General features: G+C 48.1%; 1 protein-coding gene and 4 non-coding genes across 5 annotated transcripts in view; 2 read left to right on the forward strand and 3 right to left on the reverse strand.

Moving 5' to 3' along the window:
- Window positions 1–1,149, reverse strand: part of LOC119094404 (kelch domain-containing protein 2) — a 101,036-nt gene extending 99,887 nt beyond the window's left edge. The window contains exon 1 of the mRNA XM_037217464.1: window positions 1,124–1,149. Coding sequence (XP_037073359.1) covers window positions 1,124–1,149 — 26 coding nt within the window. The remainder of the gene's footprint in view (window positions 1–1,123) is intronic.
- TRNAD-GUC (transfer RNA aspartic acid (anticodon GUC)) lies at window positions 2–73 on the reverse strand. The gene has a single exon. It is a non-coding gene; the product is annotated as a tRNA-Asp (tRNA).
- A 704-nt stretch (window positions 1,150–1,853) lies between the features above and the next one.
- On the reverse strand, window positions 1,854–1,925 carry TRNAD-GUC (transfer RNA aspartic acid (anticodon GUC)). Its single transcript has one exon. It is a non-coding gene; the product is annotated as a tRNA-Asp (tRNA).
- Window positions 1,926–8,646: 6,721 nt separating this feature from the next.
- On the forward strand, window positions 8,647–8,718 carry TRNAD-GUC (transfer RNA aspartic acid (anticodon GUC)). Its single transcript has one exon. It is a non-coding gene; the product is annotated as a tRNA-Asp (tRNA).
- Window positions 8,719–13,052: 4,334 nt separating this feature from the next.
- TRNAD-GUC (transfer RNA aspartic acid (anticodon GUC)) lies at window positions 13,053–13,124 on the forward strand. Its single transcript has one exon. It is a non-coding gene; the product is annotated as a tRNA-Asp (tRNA).
- Window positions 13,125–16,356: the final 3,232 nt, after the last annotated feature.

Raw genomic sequence — 16,356 nt, forward strand, 5'->3', positions numbered from 1 at the left:
CCTCCCCGTCGGGGAATCGAACCCCGGTCTCCCGCGTGACAGGCGGGGATACTCACCACTATACTAACGAGGAGTAACATATGCTTTGTCATACCCTCAATCGACCGCATTGCTATAGCCGCAGAAACAATGACTATGCTCGAAAGAAACGTGACACGATGTGCGGCATCCTTCTTTGGTGTCATTAATCTTACATCTCTCAAGGGGCCCAAGCCAAAGTCAAACAGCAACAAAACTGCTGTGGTCAACAGCAGACGCCAGACAGCATTTCTTTCGTACATGTTCAGGAGATTTATTTAGAAATAGCACCTGGATCACTCACCCCCATCTACCCCTTTCGGGGATCACTTCACCTGGTCTACCCGTTCAAACCCGTTTTACCTGTGCAAAATCTTCCCTGCACAGCGAACCGGCATCTGTCTCGCCCCTCCGCTAGACCATGTCCAGAGCATGTCCAGTTTGTCAGCTTCCTTGATCATTTTCATTCGTCGAGTGATTGCGGAACTCCGGCTTGTTGTGAGGTAAGTATTGGAAAGTTTTCCGATCCTTGTTAGTATAATGGTGAGCATCCCCGCCTGCCACGTGGGAGACCGGGGTTCGATTCCCCGACGGAGAGGGCATTAAGCGGTCGCATCGACAGTTCCGCCACTAGACGAGCTCGATCGCGCCGTCGACCTCCCTGCATTGTGTTTCAGCAAGTTTTCTGGAAGCATGCTGGAAGTTATGCGAAGAGTGTACTTTACACAATGAAAACCACCAACCAGCTGTGGTCATGGTGTAGAAAGAATTGTTATGAACCGACGGGGACGTACACGTTCCCGTTGACACGGGTTCCAAGCCTGGGTGCGAATTGCCTACCTTGTCTTGCGGGGCGACACACTCGTCTTCTGAATAAAATCCTTCCCGTTGGGGAGCCGAACCCCGGCCTCCCGCGTGACAGGCGGGGATACCCACCACCATACTAACGAGGAGCGCGTCGCCGCACACGGCGCCAGCCACGGAGGAGATTGCAGGGCTGTGCGCAAAACGACGGCAAATTGACGCACGGTCCTTCCAACACACGAGGGCGGAGGCGCCAGCCTGCTGCTTACTCGCGGACTTCAGTGCTGGAATCTCAGCCCACCGGTACCAGATGGAAAGTGGTGCCATTTTGGGCGTTAGTGTCAACGGACGCGAGCGAGCGAGTTAACCCGGGCGACCTCTCTGCATGGGTCTTCACTGTGGTATCTACGCTGGTAAGTTATACCAAGCCGGATTAAAGTGCTTATGTAAATGGTGCTTTCAGATGCGCCCGGATAGCTCGCAAAACATGTGCACGATGCGGCTTTGGCGGCTTCCAACAGGAGACCGGTTCAAGCAAGAGACTGCGGACCTCTGACCCGGTTCCTAGCGCGGCACACGAATACTCTTTACAGCGCCATCAAATGAATATATGTGGCATTGAACGGGTAGGTTACTTTGTGGAAATGGTTTTCAGAAAATCCCATACACCGAGAGCATTCTTGGGATTGCGACGCTACGTGTTGTAAGCGAAACTGAACACATGATTTTTGTCAGGCCTTGGAATTCTAGTAACTTAATAATGTCATGCATGGTAAAAAATAGGCTGCAAAATGCGTTGGCCCCATTCCATTCAAATTCGTGAAAATACCATCTTGTGCTCAAAAGGCACGGGATAGATGCTAATCGTATACCCACCGGTCGATTTAGTACAGTCAATTCGCTGATGATGCTTCAACGTGATGACCGATGTCAAGGTCAAAGATGAAAAGTGACCCAATGGAGCTATGGCGTCCGCTGGCAACCCAGTGCTGAACCAATCTTTTAATCTCTGGATGCAAATGCTCAAAACACTCCCCGTCGGGGAATCGAACCCCGGTCTCCCGCGTGACAGGCGGGGATACTCACCACTATACTAACGAGAAGTGAGGACGGGTATAACCTGTCCTCAATGCTATAAACAAACGTCTTACAATAAACAGACAAGTAAACGCCTTGCCGCACTCCTTAAACCAATAGCTATACTCCGTTGGAGGCAAATGTGACTCAGTGGACACACTTATATCACACCCTTGTCTAGCACCATTCACATTGCCGTGCTAAGTAGCAGACATTAAGCAGCTCCCAAAGCGAGGCTGCTTTTCGCACAACGTGGGACGTTTATTCCCATTGAAGAACGTCATTTCGATCAGTCTTTGGTTGACGTTCGCAGCATATACCACATGGCCGGGCATAATCCAAACGTACGCCACGTGCCTAGAAACAGTCGAGGCGAGGGTGTGGCTGTCCCACCACTGATGTGAGACTGACAGGTGGGGCAGCGATGCCAAGGTCAGAGCCGTCAGACCACGGCGACGTGAGTGACTGACTAGCTCATAGCCTAGAACCATGACCCAATGCGATGCACCAGCCGCTGCCGTTTGGGAAGGCCCGACCCAGAAGCGTGGTTAGGTGTTCTATATTATTTTGGCCGAACGTCTTGACTAGTCGCTTCTACTTAAGCGAGCCGCCCTCCAACCACCATTCGTACTTTATTCCGGGGTCGGAGCTCTCACTTTTCCCATCGCTGAGACCTGACAACGTTGGCAGGCTTAACTCTGCACACTCGCTTCACCGTGGGTCGACGCCGATGACGTCCGTCACACTGCGGTCTGATGTGCCTGCTCTTCACCTTCTCTGGTTTTACCGTCCGCAGATGGCTTGACTGGCTGATGGCCAGAAAACGTCCGAGAAACCAGTGCTGCCGGGCTGCCTGTAGCGTGATACCATGATATGATAAAGGCCCGTGTAAAAGGGCTTATAATTGAGCGCAAGAAGTGTGACTGTGTGCGTTCGATTGCTCTGGTCTAGTGATATCACCTGACGGTACTACACACTTGTGCTATTCCATTTCTTTGGTCGACTCCCCGACAACGTCTCACTTACTGCTGTCTGATTACCTTCTCTGGAAAGAGTGATATGTGACACTAATGGTAAATGACAAAGCTTATACGTAAAACTGTACCCAGTTGTGATTATTGCCACAAAAACTGATATGTTCTTTAACTGTAAGTGATATTACTTTTACGGAAATTTTGTCCGTCAGTAATTTTGCTCCCCGGTCAAGCCTCAACCAAAACAACACACACACACACACACACACACACACACACACACACACACACACACACACACACACACACACACACACACACACACACACACACACACACACACACACACACACACACACACACACACACACACACACACACACACACACACACACACACACCCACACACACACACACACACACACACACACACCACACACACACACACACACACACCACACGCACACACACACACACAAACGGGGGGAGCACTCGGATGGGCGAAAAAAACAGCCCACTCCATGGTGTTGGTACACTAGCGTTGCTACCAATAATGACATTAACACGTTTAAGAGTAAGCAGGAAAAGCGGCCAAACCTGCCCCCAAATTCATAAAACGAGGTTTGCTCCGAATGTGAGACTGCTTACTACCATAGATGGGATAGAGTGAGCCCCTGACCGATGACTCGTATAAGGCTTTAGTGTCTTCACATGACAGAACTTCAAAACTTTTGCTCGTTATTGAGATTCTGCTACCAAACTACAGCCTTTACTTAAACGCCAGGGACAATATCTTATCAAAAGTAACTTAACGTAATAAACACAGCATTTTTGTGCATCTGCACCACAAACTTTTAAATGCAGAATTATCCAGGAGCGGCTCCCCGATTATTATCGACTCATATCATGCAAATTGCTTCTACACCCCTGCTAGGCGTCCATGCATCTTACGCTCCGCGGCTGGGTAATACCACTTGAATCAATGTTCCGTTCGCGTAGAGGTTGCATACGTTTTGCAGTAGAAATCGTGACGGATAGATTTTTACAAACAATATTTTTGTCGTGTAGCAATAATGCCGTTACAAGCATTTACGCTAGAAATAACGACCGTATATAAGTAATGACTGCATACGATTTTGTTTTAAAAGTAATGACGCGTGTCAATTTCATTAGTTATGCTTTGTTCATTCAAATGCTCTGAGTGTCAATTTCATGATGGCTTGCGATCGCAATGATTTTCATCCTGCCGAAAAAAATAACATTGATGCTGCAATACTTCTCCAAAGGTTTTACCTTAAAGGGAGTGTTCCGCATGTATATGTGGTTTTGAAGTGGAATAGCCATCTTGTAGACCTTTTGGTTCAGCTCACAACCCTGCCATTCTTAAGAGCTAAAGCTCTTTAGTTTCTGAGCTACACGCTCACGAAAATGGGGAACGTATTTCCGGGAAAGTATTGTAATGTTAGGTTGGCATTCATGACGTCATACTAACCCATTCAAATCCTGCCATTTCACACGCCATGCAGCGATGACGGCCGAGAAAAATATGCTGGTCGAGTCGCTCATACCTAGCGTTCGTGAGCACGATTTCCAGATATAACGGCTGTCAATGGATTCTCAAGCAATGTTGTGGAAGGCACGATGACGTAGTCAAACAATAACATGTCGAAAGTTGTTAAGTGCATTCGCGATAAAGGTTACTCGCATAAATAAAACAGTAGTAATAACCTTATTCCTCGGAGAAAGACCGGGTAAATATCTCCATTCTCCTGATTTTTTCTCCGAGGAGTCAGGCTATTACTTCTGTCTCATCAATGACGTGTCGAGTGGCATTTTTCGTGAACAGAGAAACCGTGTTGTCTAGAGCAGTCTTTTCTTTTTAAAAGTATACCAGTAGTTATAAGTGAGCTTTTTCCATCATAACAGACGTTTGCTTCAGGACCTTCAAACGTGAACCATCCCCCCTAAAACAGCCTGAATGGGAATTGGGCACCATACATATGGCGCTACTTTCATCATGAGGGAATGTTAGGCCACATTGTTAGGATTGAAAGCCAAGCCTACGCTTTAATATTTCAAGTGCTCGTAATGGGTTAGGCTCTAAAGCAGCTTTTGAAATCTTAGCTTCTGCTCGTTGAAGGAAAAACGAACTCGGAAACTTCTCGGACACGTTCGAGCTCTTCCACAACCTCATTGATGTTCCCCCATCCCAAAACTGCGTGAATTTGCAAACAGCGAATGCGTCCGAACACATACCATCGACCTATGGAACTCCATGCAACCAAGACTGGTAATGTATTCGCAGCGCACCAAGACTGTTCTATTCTACGTGGTGTCATGTAGAACCTTTGTCCGATGTGTTTGCAGCGCGACACCTTTCCTTTGTAAATCTTTGCAACTTTCGTGACAGCAATTGCGCATGCAAAGAAACTAAGATGTTCTTTACAAGTATTGTGCGTGCTCCTCACAATGGAAGCTGCAAATTATGGTGTTTGCATGCACATACGCATGTTGATCATCCGTGGCTGCTCTTGAACACGTAGAGTGACCTGTTAATGGCTGAGTATATTGCGCCATCTCTCATTTCCTCACTCCGATCTAGCCCTTGTGGCGGACAAAAATTATGCGCACCCGGCAAACATTCTACGGGACATCACATAAAATCGTTCTCGCTATGAACACCAATGGGCGCAAACGGTATCGGTTGTATGACGTTGACGATATATTTAGACAGAATCTTTGCCGTCCGGGTCAGTGCGAATACACCCCAGACTGCTTTAACAAACCATCGACCTCGAGTTGAGTATGGACTTCACGCCGAGCGTACACACTGGACAGAGGAGACCTTTTAACCTTTCTTTACGAAACCCTTTCCGTTGAGGAATCGGACCCCCGGTCTCCCGCACTGCAAGCAGATTTACCCCTATATCTGCAGAATAACTCATCTCTGATGAGTAATGCATTTTTACATACTAGCCGGCGAATAATTTTCATTGATAGTTTACTACTCAGTCACGGTTATTAAATAATGGTAATGGATCTTCTCGGGATTAAATTGTATATACTACTCAGATTCGTAAATTTTGTGGAGTGAGGCGCTTGTTTCTTTCAGTGAAGCCGTTTCACTACTACGCTACTCCAGGACCGCGAGCACGCCATTGGTGCTCTCCTCTCGGAAGAGTATCTGCCTCCCAGCCACATGTGGATGAGAGCAGGCAACAATGCGCCATTACACATAGTCACTCGATCTTTCGCGTTATCTTAAGCCTATCCCTGGCTCACGTGTAAGTTTACCGCGCGAAACCGCGTGGTCCTGTTTTAGGTCGCCATTTTGTGCGCTGTGGGAGTGATTCCTGGACGAAGCGGGCGCTTTGAGAATACGTTTCATGAGTTACTGAGACCGCGATCGTTACTCTTCCCGCACATCCTGAAGTGCGTCAGAAGCGGCGTCCCACGTAATATGAGCAAGCCCAGGAAAGCCACGCACAACCTGATGTTCTCGTCTTGCACACGCACTGAAAGCTTATTTACCCTGCGCTGGCGGCTAAACCTGTCAGCTGCAGGTTCTGTAAAGAGTGACACACAAACGCTGTGAACTCTCTTGTCATGGGTGTAGTTACGCCTCCACCAGAAGTCAAGAACCTACTCTCAGGTGCTGCCCATCTACGTTACTCCCGTCATGGAGGTTTACCCATTTCATTTACACTGATGGCAGCAGTTACTCTTGGCGTTAATCATAACTGGAAGGGTAACCCATGAGTGAAACCCATGAAACTACGGCTCATGAATGGCATTGGTGCAGATGTCGACATGCCAGTTTATATGCTGTCACCTTTGTACGCACGAAAAGTAGCCAACAGCCGTTTGCACCCTGGAAGACTTGTATTTGTAACACCTGCGCTTTAACTCAACATGTTTCACTGTGTGTGTCACAACATGTGTCAACTCAGTGTTTTGACATAGTTTGTAAGCACCTCCTAAATTTTTTAAAAGACACAAAATTATGGCGACAGGGCCAGGAGTTTTTAAATAACTGGAAGCTATATAGCATGACTTAAACATGAGTGTTCCTAACAAAACCCAACGCACTCGGGTTTTGTTGCTGGCTTCTGCCACTTACTACCACTGCCAGTTCGCGTGCACCAGACCGTGCAACTATTCCTCACCAAACCTCGTCAGCGAGGAGCACCAAGTAAACTCCCTCATACCCATTTTGTTTTACCACCGAGGAATTTCGGGAGACATTGGGCATGGCCACAACTCGGTCAGAATTGGGTGTGACCATATCGATTCGACAGGCAGCGTACTTGTCTACACATATATTTTGTTGTTGAAGGAACGCTGAGCGTGGAATTGCTGACAGTTTTATTAAGCGACACCTTCCATTGCATTTTACCCTCCTGCAGAAAAGAAGATCCACCAATCTAACCCTGCCATGGTTTCAAATCACCCCACGTCGATGTACTCTTACTATGTTGCTCCCGTTATATCCAAAGATTCCCTTCAACAACCCTGTTGTTGATCCTGTACAGATTTAGACTTCAGTGAAATCCCGCCGTAGTCTTTTCAATTAAAACGTCAACCCATCTACTAAAAATGTTCGGAGAAACCCGTATGTGATCATATTTTTTGCTGCTCGCCTCACTCGAATCGTTAGGTGACACTAAATTTTTCGTAAATATCTATGTATATGCTTGAAAATGAGTTAATGTCTTACATCCTAAACTGGCTTGAAAGACCTGCTTGAAAAGTTCTAATTGAAAATAGGTCCGATGCATTCCATCTCACTTTATGGTCGCGTCTGTTCCAGTTTGGTTTCGTCCGGGCATCCGGGCTGTGAATGTCATGCAAAAGAACACGGATTTGGTAAGGATCCCGTGACGTAATAATTCATGCTAACCCACGGCTGCATCACACCACCATCACACCAGTCAGTATCAGCTTTCACCCTGGCCTTGGCCGTAGAACGCAGCCGCGCACGCTGAATTTTTGTCTTTGAGTTTTTTGTTGAATCATGGATATGAATTTGGATATAATTTGAATTCATTAAGTTATGGATATGACTTTCAATTTCTTAAGCTAAGAGTGTTACTTTGTAGGTAGGACAGCTTCATGTGGGCTACACGGTTATAAAAATCCATTGTTATGGCTTCTTGTGCGAGACATGTTTCGACACCGGCAATGTAATGTTTTCAAGCGGCACCTGTTGATATAACTCAATGTCTTGTCACACCTTGTCAAATGCTGCGATGTCGCTCCAAATTTTACCCTGCCCATCAGCTAGTCAGTCACTCGCGTCACCGTGCTCTGACAGCCCTGGCCTTGGCTTCACTGCCGCACCTTTCAGTCCTTCGTCACTGGTTTGCTGGCCCGATCCTCTCACCGCGGTGCCCATAAACCCTGGCCGCATTATATGAGCAGCAGCAATGACGGCACATTTCACCCTGTGGCGTAAGACAGGTCTGCGCCATACACATACCTGGGCGTGTACCAGGATTATACTGCCTGTGTCTGTTTCAAGCGTTCGGCAGCGACTGATCGAAAGTGCGCTGTTGTTTTGCAATGGCAATGAGTGGCCTCCGTGGTGCGAAGAGCAGTCTTGTCTGGGGAGCTGTTTAGCCTCTGCTGTTAACCGAAGCAGTTTTATCGCTGATTGATTTTGATCTGGTCCCATTGCACGTGGTAACATCGGTGGTTCCAAATAAAGGTGCCCCACGACCACGACACGGTACTATAGTCCGGCTGATTGTAGGTATGATTCACCGCGGATCGCTCCTCGTTAGTATAGTGGTGAGTATCCCCGCCTGTCACGCGGGAGACCGGGGTTCGATTCCCCGACGGGGAGACTTTTGTAGAGGGAGGACTGTTTCACCTCTGTGGTGAGTATCCCCGCCTGTCACGCGGGAGACCGGGGTTCGATTCCCCGACGGGAAGGCTTTTGTAGAGGGAGGACTGTTTCACCTCTGTGGTGAGTATCCCCGCCTGTCACGCGGGAGACCGGGGTTCGATTCCCCGACGGGGAGGCTTTTGTAGAGGGAGGACTGTTTCACCTCTGTGGTGAGTATCCCCGCCTGTCACGCGGGAGATCGGGGTTCGATTCCCCGACAGGGAGGCTTTTCAGAGGAAGGACTGTTGACACAGAGGTGATCTGTGGTGAGCATCCCCGCCTATCAGACAGGATACGGGGGTACGATTTCCCGGTGGGTTGGACTTTATAAAGACCGTTTTAATATCGTTCATAAAGGTCGTTTTTCCTCTGTTCAATGTGTATGTTCGTCGTTGCGTCCATTCCTATTTCGAGGTAGATGAGTTGTGTATGGCTTCTAGCCCGGGCTGTATCGAGCTCTTATGGTTGCTGGTGTACGGTTAGAAGTCATCGGTGTTGTGAATGGGCGTGCCGCAAATGTGTCTGAGTTCTTTTCACATTGAACCAGCTGATGATGAACGGGCGAACAATCTGCTTTTAGGCTCAACCAATGCAGAATGCATTAGATGTCTGCCTTTGCGCTTTGCACTCAATCTCTAACAAAACGGACGTTTTACACAAAACGGCATTCCTCACAAAACGGAAAAAATTTGAGCGCGTTTTGCAATAGGTTGCAGACAAAACATGATGGTAAATATTGCATGGATTCCGAATTGGGAGGGGGGGGGGGGAGGGGGAGGGCTTCAAAGGAGATTTTTAGATTCGGATTTTTTTCGCTCTAGAAAAAACAAACTCCAACATAATTTGATACGCCCGAACAATTTCACAACCTCGTGGACGGCTTACTCATCCCAAAACAGCACGAATTCGCAACGCCGACTAGTTCTGAACGTACACCAACGACCGCAGGAGCTCAACACGGTCGGGATTTGAAGCCCCACGCAAGCCATCGATCTCGAAATGAGGATGAACGCTACGATGTACATCTACATTGGAAAGTTAAGCCTGTCCTTCCTTTGCAAGCCCCCACCCGTCAGGGAACTGAACCCCGGTCTCACGCGTGACATGCGGGGATACTCACCACTCAACTCGCGAGCAATGGTCCATGCCAACCATACACACAATCGACCGAACTGCCATAGTCACTGAAACAAGGACGATGCTCGAGGACAACGCAAAACGTTGTGCGGCACGCTCATTATTTTCCCAGTATTACGAAGCTAGGAGAGCTCGCTCATTGGCTGTACGGCTCAACCTCTGGCGTCATGATCGGTATGGACGAGTCCATTTCGCACACATGAGGGAGTGTTGAAGGCGGTGTCTCAGTCTTTCGGCCCTTGTCTCTCTTCTCCGGCAGGGAGCTATTCACGGCATTTTCATTTGGCGTCAGGGGTCTTAAAACTCTCAGCGAACCCTGCCTCCAGCATAAACAAGCCCGCTCATACCACCATTTTTATTCGAGTACCCTCGAGTAACATATGATCTCATAATTTTTCAAAACATCACAATTTCACGGAAAACAGGTGATGCATAGGTTGATAGATATCTGGTTGGCAATCTAGCAGTGCCCGACCTTTAATTCTTCAATGTTTGCAGTGAAAGCCCGGCAGGGAATTCCAGCGCTCGTTGCGCCAATTTACATGCATGCATGTATGCACGCCAATGAGTGATCTCTCACAGCTACCTAGTACTGGAAACAACAATGACGCTTGCGGCGACTGCAGGCAGATAGATGCACATGCAGGGCAGGTGCACGGCTCGCCTAGATAGGGCTGGTGCTGGTCAAAAGGCCTGTAGCCTATGGGACAGGGTCTGTGGGTCAAGTGAGATCCGTTTATGCTTCTCTGTGGACAAGTTGGCGATTTACGCAGCGTTCTCGAGATGAGCTTCTCCGTGTGTGCGCGGCCAGAGCCATGCGCAGGACTTTAGACCCATCCTCCTCGTCAGGGTGCTTTGTAGCTGTTTTTCTTATCACGACGCTCTTGAATACAATTCGGACAATTGCCTTCGCTTGGTACCTACACAAGGTTTCCCTCCAGTTAACCATACTTCTGCCGTCATGTGTTATGGAGTTCTGATAGGATGTGGATGACGTTTGAATTAACCATGTATGCGTCACAGCCCGAATTGTTTTCTGACCATTTCTGGGATTCAAACTAGGGTTTATGATGCGGTGCAGTGCCCTACCAACTACAAAAACTGGAAAGGGCACTTGCCGTCAGTTGGCTCTCAATCGATGCTATGGAAATTACGATGATTGAACCAAACATGACGAATTGAGGAGCATCTTTAGGAAATGGAGAAATTGTGTTGTCTAGATTAGTCTTCTGCGCCTAAAAATATGCCAATTGTTACAGGTTAACTTATTTCATCATAGCTGATGCTTACTTCAATATCTTCAAACTTGGAACATTCCCCTTCAGTCGCGCCATTCGAGGTGGGGTACATGCTATCCCCTCGACATAAACATGTACATATTAAAACGGCGGGCGTTGGTGCACCGCTGACCTCAATATCCTCCCGGATTTTCGTTTTTTTACATTTCAACTTTAAAGCTCGGATATTGTCAGGTCACCAACCAGGTAACCTCTGTGTCACCGTTTTTTTTTACCGGAAATGTCGATAAAGCGCAAAATTACGAAGGCACATAAGTCTCAAGGGTATTTGATTAAAAATCATGGCATGAGTGAGCTTGTTATTGTTTGAGGCCAAGCACGCTTAGAGCGTTAGATCTCCGCGCCAAATGACAACGCCGTCGGTGGCTCTCCGCCGATGACAAGAGACGTTTAAGGGCCGAAAACCGGAAGGGACACCGCCTCCAAAATTCCCCCAACGTGCGCAGTGGACTCGTCCAAACGATCATGCCGTCAGCTGTTGAGCAGCACAGCTAATAGACATGCTCTTCTTACAGCTTCCTAGTCTGGAAAAGAATGATGACGCGTACGACATCCTAATTTGAAACCATTGATGTTATCACGCGCAATGACACCAAGCCGAAATCAAACGGCGATGAAACTGTTTTGGTCGCCCCCCAGAAGATAAACAGCCCCCAAGGCAAGGCTGCTATACTCATCACGCAAACCTTTCATTCCCAATGTAAAACGGCAGCGCCTGTTCAATCAAGCGTCCCCGGACACCTGCAAAATACACCGCAGAATGAAATGTGCTGCTGCTGCTGCTCATATAATGCAACCAGGGTTATTAGAGCACCGCGGTGAGAACACCGGGCTTTTAAAACAGCTACAGTTAAGTAACAGTAACAGTTTAGCAATGACAGGCAATGCGAAGATCAGGGCTGTCAGACCACGGTGACGTGAGTGACTGACTAGCTGATGGGCAGGGAAAAATGTGGAGCGACATCGATCCGTTTGAGAAAGTGGCAAGAGTTGACAGGGAGGTCTGACGGAGTGAGGTGGGAGAAGCAACGATAACATCATTTTAAGTGGTGGTGAGATTTCTGTCGCACAATTTCAGGGACTCGGTGTTAAGATGTTAAACTCGGATATAGAAAACCTGATCGTTGTTGGTAAGGTTAGCAGCGATATCGCTCCTCGTTAGTATAGTGTTGAGTGTCCCCGCCTGTCACGCGGGAGACAGGGGTTCGATTCCCCGACGGGGAGGGTTTTGTGAAGGAAGAAAAGGTTCCTTCTCTGGGGTGCGTATGCCTTTGGTTGAGTGACATATGCTGAGAGGCAACGTTAATCGGCAAAGCGAGGCAAGCTCGGATGACATTCGAGATCAATCCAGCTCTACTGTCGCATCCGGCTGTCTGGTGAGTTCCGCCTTTCTGTCCGTTATTGGTGGAACAGCCGTTCATCATGCCACGGTGCTCTGAAAACTATGGCCACTTGCGTTATATGAGAACCAACACCAGATATTTCCACTCTAACCACCCTGGGCTTCGCCGTGTCTGCATCTTGACGTACTCCTGAACTGCCTCACCATGTGGCATGCCGTGGAAGCGCCCGGCAATGACTAGTTGAAAAGCCAGCGGCGTTTTCCATCGTGAATGTACGGTTCACGTGTTGCGGAAAGCAAACTCGCCGTAAGAGTTGTTTAAACTCTGCTGTTGAACGGAACAGCTTTGTTGCTGTTTGATTTTGGCTGAGGCCCATTGAGCATGTTGACGTTGATGGTTCCAAATAAGGATCGCACCGAAGCATACCTAGTTTGTCACATTTTCCTGGTGCGTTGTCGTTTGTTGAGTGATTACGGCAGCCTGGTCAGTTGGAGGGAAGGTTAGGTTGTACCACTCCTCGTTAGTATAGTGGTGAGTATCCCCGCCTGTCACGCGGGAGACCGGGGTTCGATTCCCCGACGGGGAGGGTTTTGAGCAGTCGCTTCCCGAGATGCGGTCCCGGTCACGATCGTACGCGGACCGTAAACCTCTCTTAGTCTGCTCCGGTGTCACATCAGTGCCGCGGCAAAAGACTCCTACCGTCAGATGTCCGCTTCATGCGCCATTACTTCTACCGGAAAACAACTTAACTCTACTTTTATTATTGACCGGGCTGCCGTAGCCACTCAACCGACGGCATCGCACCAGGACAATGTGACAAACTGGACTTGCTTCAGTGCCATTCCCATTTGCAACCATCAATCATATCATGCTCAATGGGCCTCAGCCAGCCTCAGCCTCAGCCTCAGCCAAAGTCAAACAGCAGTAAAGGTGTTTCGTTCAACAGCAAAGGTTAAACAAATCTTAAAGCGAGTTTGCTTTTCGCACCACGTGCACCGAACATTCACAATGGAAAACGATGCTACCTTTTCAACTAGTCATTGCTGGACGCTTCCAAGGCATGCTACATAGTAAGGCGATTCAGGAGTGCGTCAAGATGCGCACAAGGTGAAGACCAGGTTAGCTTCAAATCACGGGATGAAAATATCTGTTGTTGGTACTCATATAACACGAGCGACAAGAGTTTTCAGAGCAACGTGGCGTGATGAACGGCTGTTCCACCAGTAAAGAACTGAGAAGCAGGGCTCCCCAGATAGTCGCCCATCATAGAAGACCGGCACTAATCACGACTGTCATTCGAACTTGCGGTACCTTGCCGATTAGCGTCACGTCCCAGCAGACGTGCAGACCTAACCATAAGCATAGGCATGCCAGATAATAGACCTTTTCTACCTTTACATGCTCAAAGCAAACGCGAACCGTTGTGCGGCATTCGTCACTATTTTTCCAGTATTTCAAAGCTAAGCGACACCGCTCATTGGCTGTTCGGTTCAACCTATGACGTCATGATCAGTGTGGACGAGTCCATTTCGCACAGATTGGGGAATTTTGGAGGCAGTGTCACATGTTCATTTGGCGTCGGGGATCTTAAGACTCTCAGCGCGCTCCTCTCCCTCCAGCAACAACAAGCCCGCTCATGCCATAATTTCTAGTCAAGTATAATTGTGTATTATGCATCCTCGTAATTTTGCGATTCATCAACATTCCGCGAGAAATAGGCGATGCATAGGTTGATAAACATCTGGTTGGCGACCTGCCACTAGCCGACTTTAGTCTTTAAATGTCTGCACTGAAGGTCGGCATGGTATTGTAATGCTCGGTGCGCCAACGCTCGCATTCTAGTGTTCCATGTTCTGTCGATGGTGGTTGCATCAAACCTATATACAACGGTGGGGTTTAAGTCACGATATCCAAGCACGAGTCTACACTTTTGGTAGGAACTCAACGTGCATGCATGTATGCATGCCAATGAGTGAGCTCTCACAGCTACCCAGCATTGTAAAAAATAATGACTCGCGGCGACTGAAACGGATGAATGTACATGCAGAGCAGGTGCACGGTTCATCTAGATAGGGCTGGTGTTCGTTACAGAGGCTGTGGGTCGTTCAGCATGACCCTCTTGAACACAATTCGAACAATTGCGTTTACCTGATGCGTGAAAACTGATAAATTTTGTATGGCTTCCATCAGTTACAACATTTTACACAATTTTTCGAAATACCTAGTTTTTCGACACGTTTCACCACTTCATAAGCTGATATCACGTAACATAATCATTATTATTCCGCTACCGCCGTCAGTTATTATGGAGTCCTGATAAGAAACAGATGATATTGGACTTAGCCACGTACGCGTCAAAGCCCCAATTATTTTCTTTCCGTTGCCTGCGACCCAAAGCAGGGTGCTATGATGCATTCTACCATTCTATCAACTAAACAAGGAAAGGACTTAGACAGTCACTCTGCTCTCAATCCATGTTATGAAAGGTGTACCCGTCCAAGCGACCATGCCGTCAGTGGTTGAGCCACACAGCCAATGAGCGAGATCTTATAGCTTTCTGGTACGGGGAAAATGATGACGCGTGCGACATCGTTATTTGGAACTCTTGATGTCACCATGCGCAATGGGACCAAGTCAAAATCAAACAGCGATAAAACTGCTTTGGCTAGCAGCAGAGGTTAAACAGATCCCAAGGCAAGACTGCTTTTTACACTACGTACACCTTCTATTCCCATAGTAAAACCACGGCGCCTGCTCAGTCAAGCATTGCCGGACGCCTCCAAGATACATTGCATACGGCATAGCATGATGACAGCATAATTCAGGGGTACGCCCAGATGCGTGTAAGGCGCAGACTAATCTTTAGACACCGCTGTGTGAAATGTGCTGTTGTTGCTGATGATACAACGCGGCCAGGGTTGTCAGGGCACCGCTGCAAGAGGATCGGGCTATCAAACCACTGCCGTAGAGAGGCGGGGCAGTAATGCCAAGGTCAGAGCTGTCAGACCACGGTGACGTGAGTGACTGACTAGCTGATGGGCAGGGAGAAATTTGGAGCGACAATGAATCATTTGACAGAGTGTGACAACAGTTGACAGAGAGGTTTGACGGAGCGTGGCGAAGGAAGCAAGGATATGCTCATTTGTTATCGTGGCGAGATATCTGCCGCACATTTTCAGGGATTCGGTGTAAAGATGATACCTGTTCGTTGTCAGTAAGTTTGGGTATATTACCGCTTCTCGTTAGTATAGTGGTGAGTATCCCCGCCTGTCACGCGGGATACCCGGGTTCGATTCCCCGACGGGGAGGGTTTTATGAATGCAGGAAAAGCTAATTCTCTGGAGCGCCTGTGTCTTAAGTTGAACGACATATGCTGAGAGGTGACATTAATCGGCAAGCTCGAATGACATTCGTGGTTGTTGTTGTTGAAGCATATCCCGTTTGTTGTTGAACACTTTACTGTTGTGTTCGACTGTCTGGCGAGTTCCGCCTTTCAGTCCGTTACTGGTGGAACGGCCGTTTGTGATGCCACGGTGCTCTGTAAACTATGGTCGTTCGCGTCATATGAGTACGAACACCAGATACTTTCCCTCCGTGATGTCCAACTAACCTGGCCTTCGCCGTATCTGCATCTTGACGTACTCCTGAATCGCCTTACTATGTGGTATATGTTGCAAGCGTCCGGCAATGACTAGTTGAAAAGGCGGCTGCGTTTTTCATCGTGAATGTACTGTCTGCATGATGCGAAAGGCAAACCCACTTTGGGAGCTGTTTAACCTCTGCTGTTAAGTGAAACAGGTTTGTTGCTGTGTGATTTT

This window comes from Pollicipes pollicipes, unplaced genomic scaffold, assembly GCF_011947565.3.
Source record: "Pollicipes pollicipes isolate AB1234 unplaced genomic scaffold, Ppol_2.1 Scaffold_4002;HRSCAF=4701_pilon_pilon_pilon, whole genome shotgun sequence".
NCBI classification, from domain to species: Eukaryota; Metazoa; Arthropoda; class Thecostraca; order Pollicipedomorpha; family Pollicipedidae; genus Pollicipes; species Pollicipes pollicipes.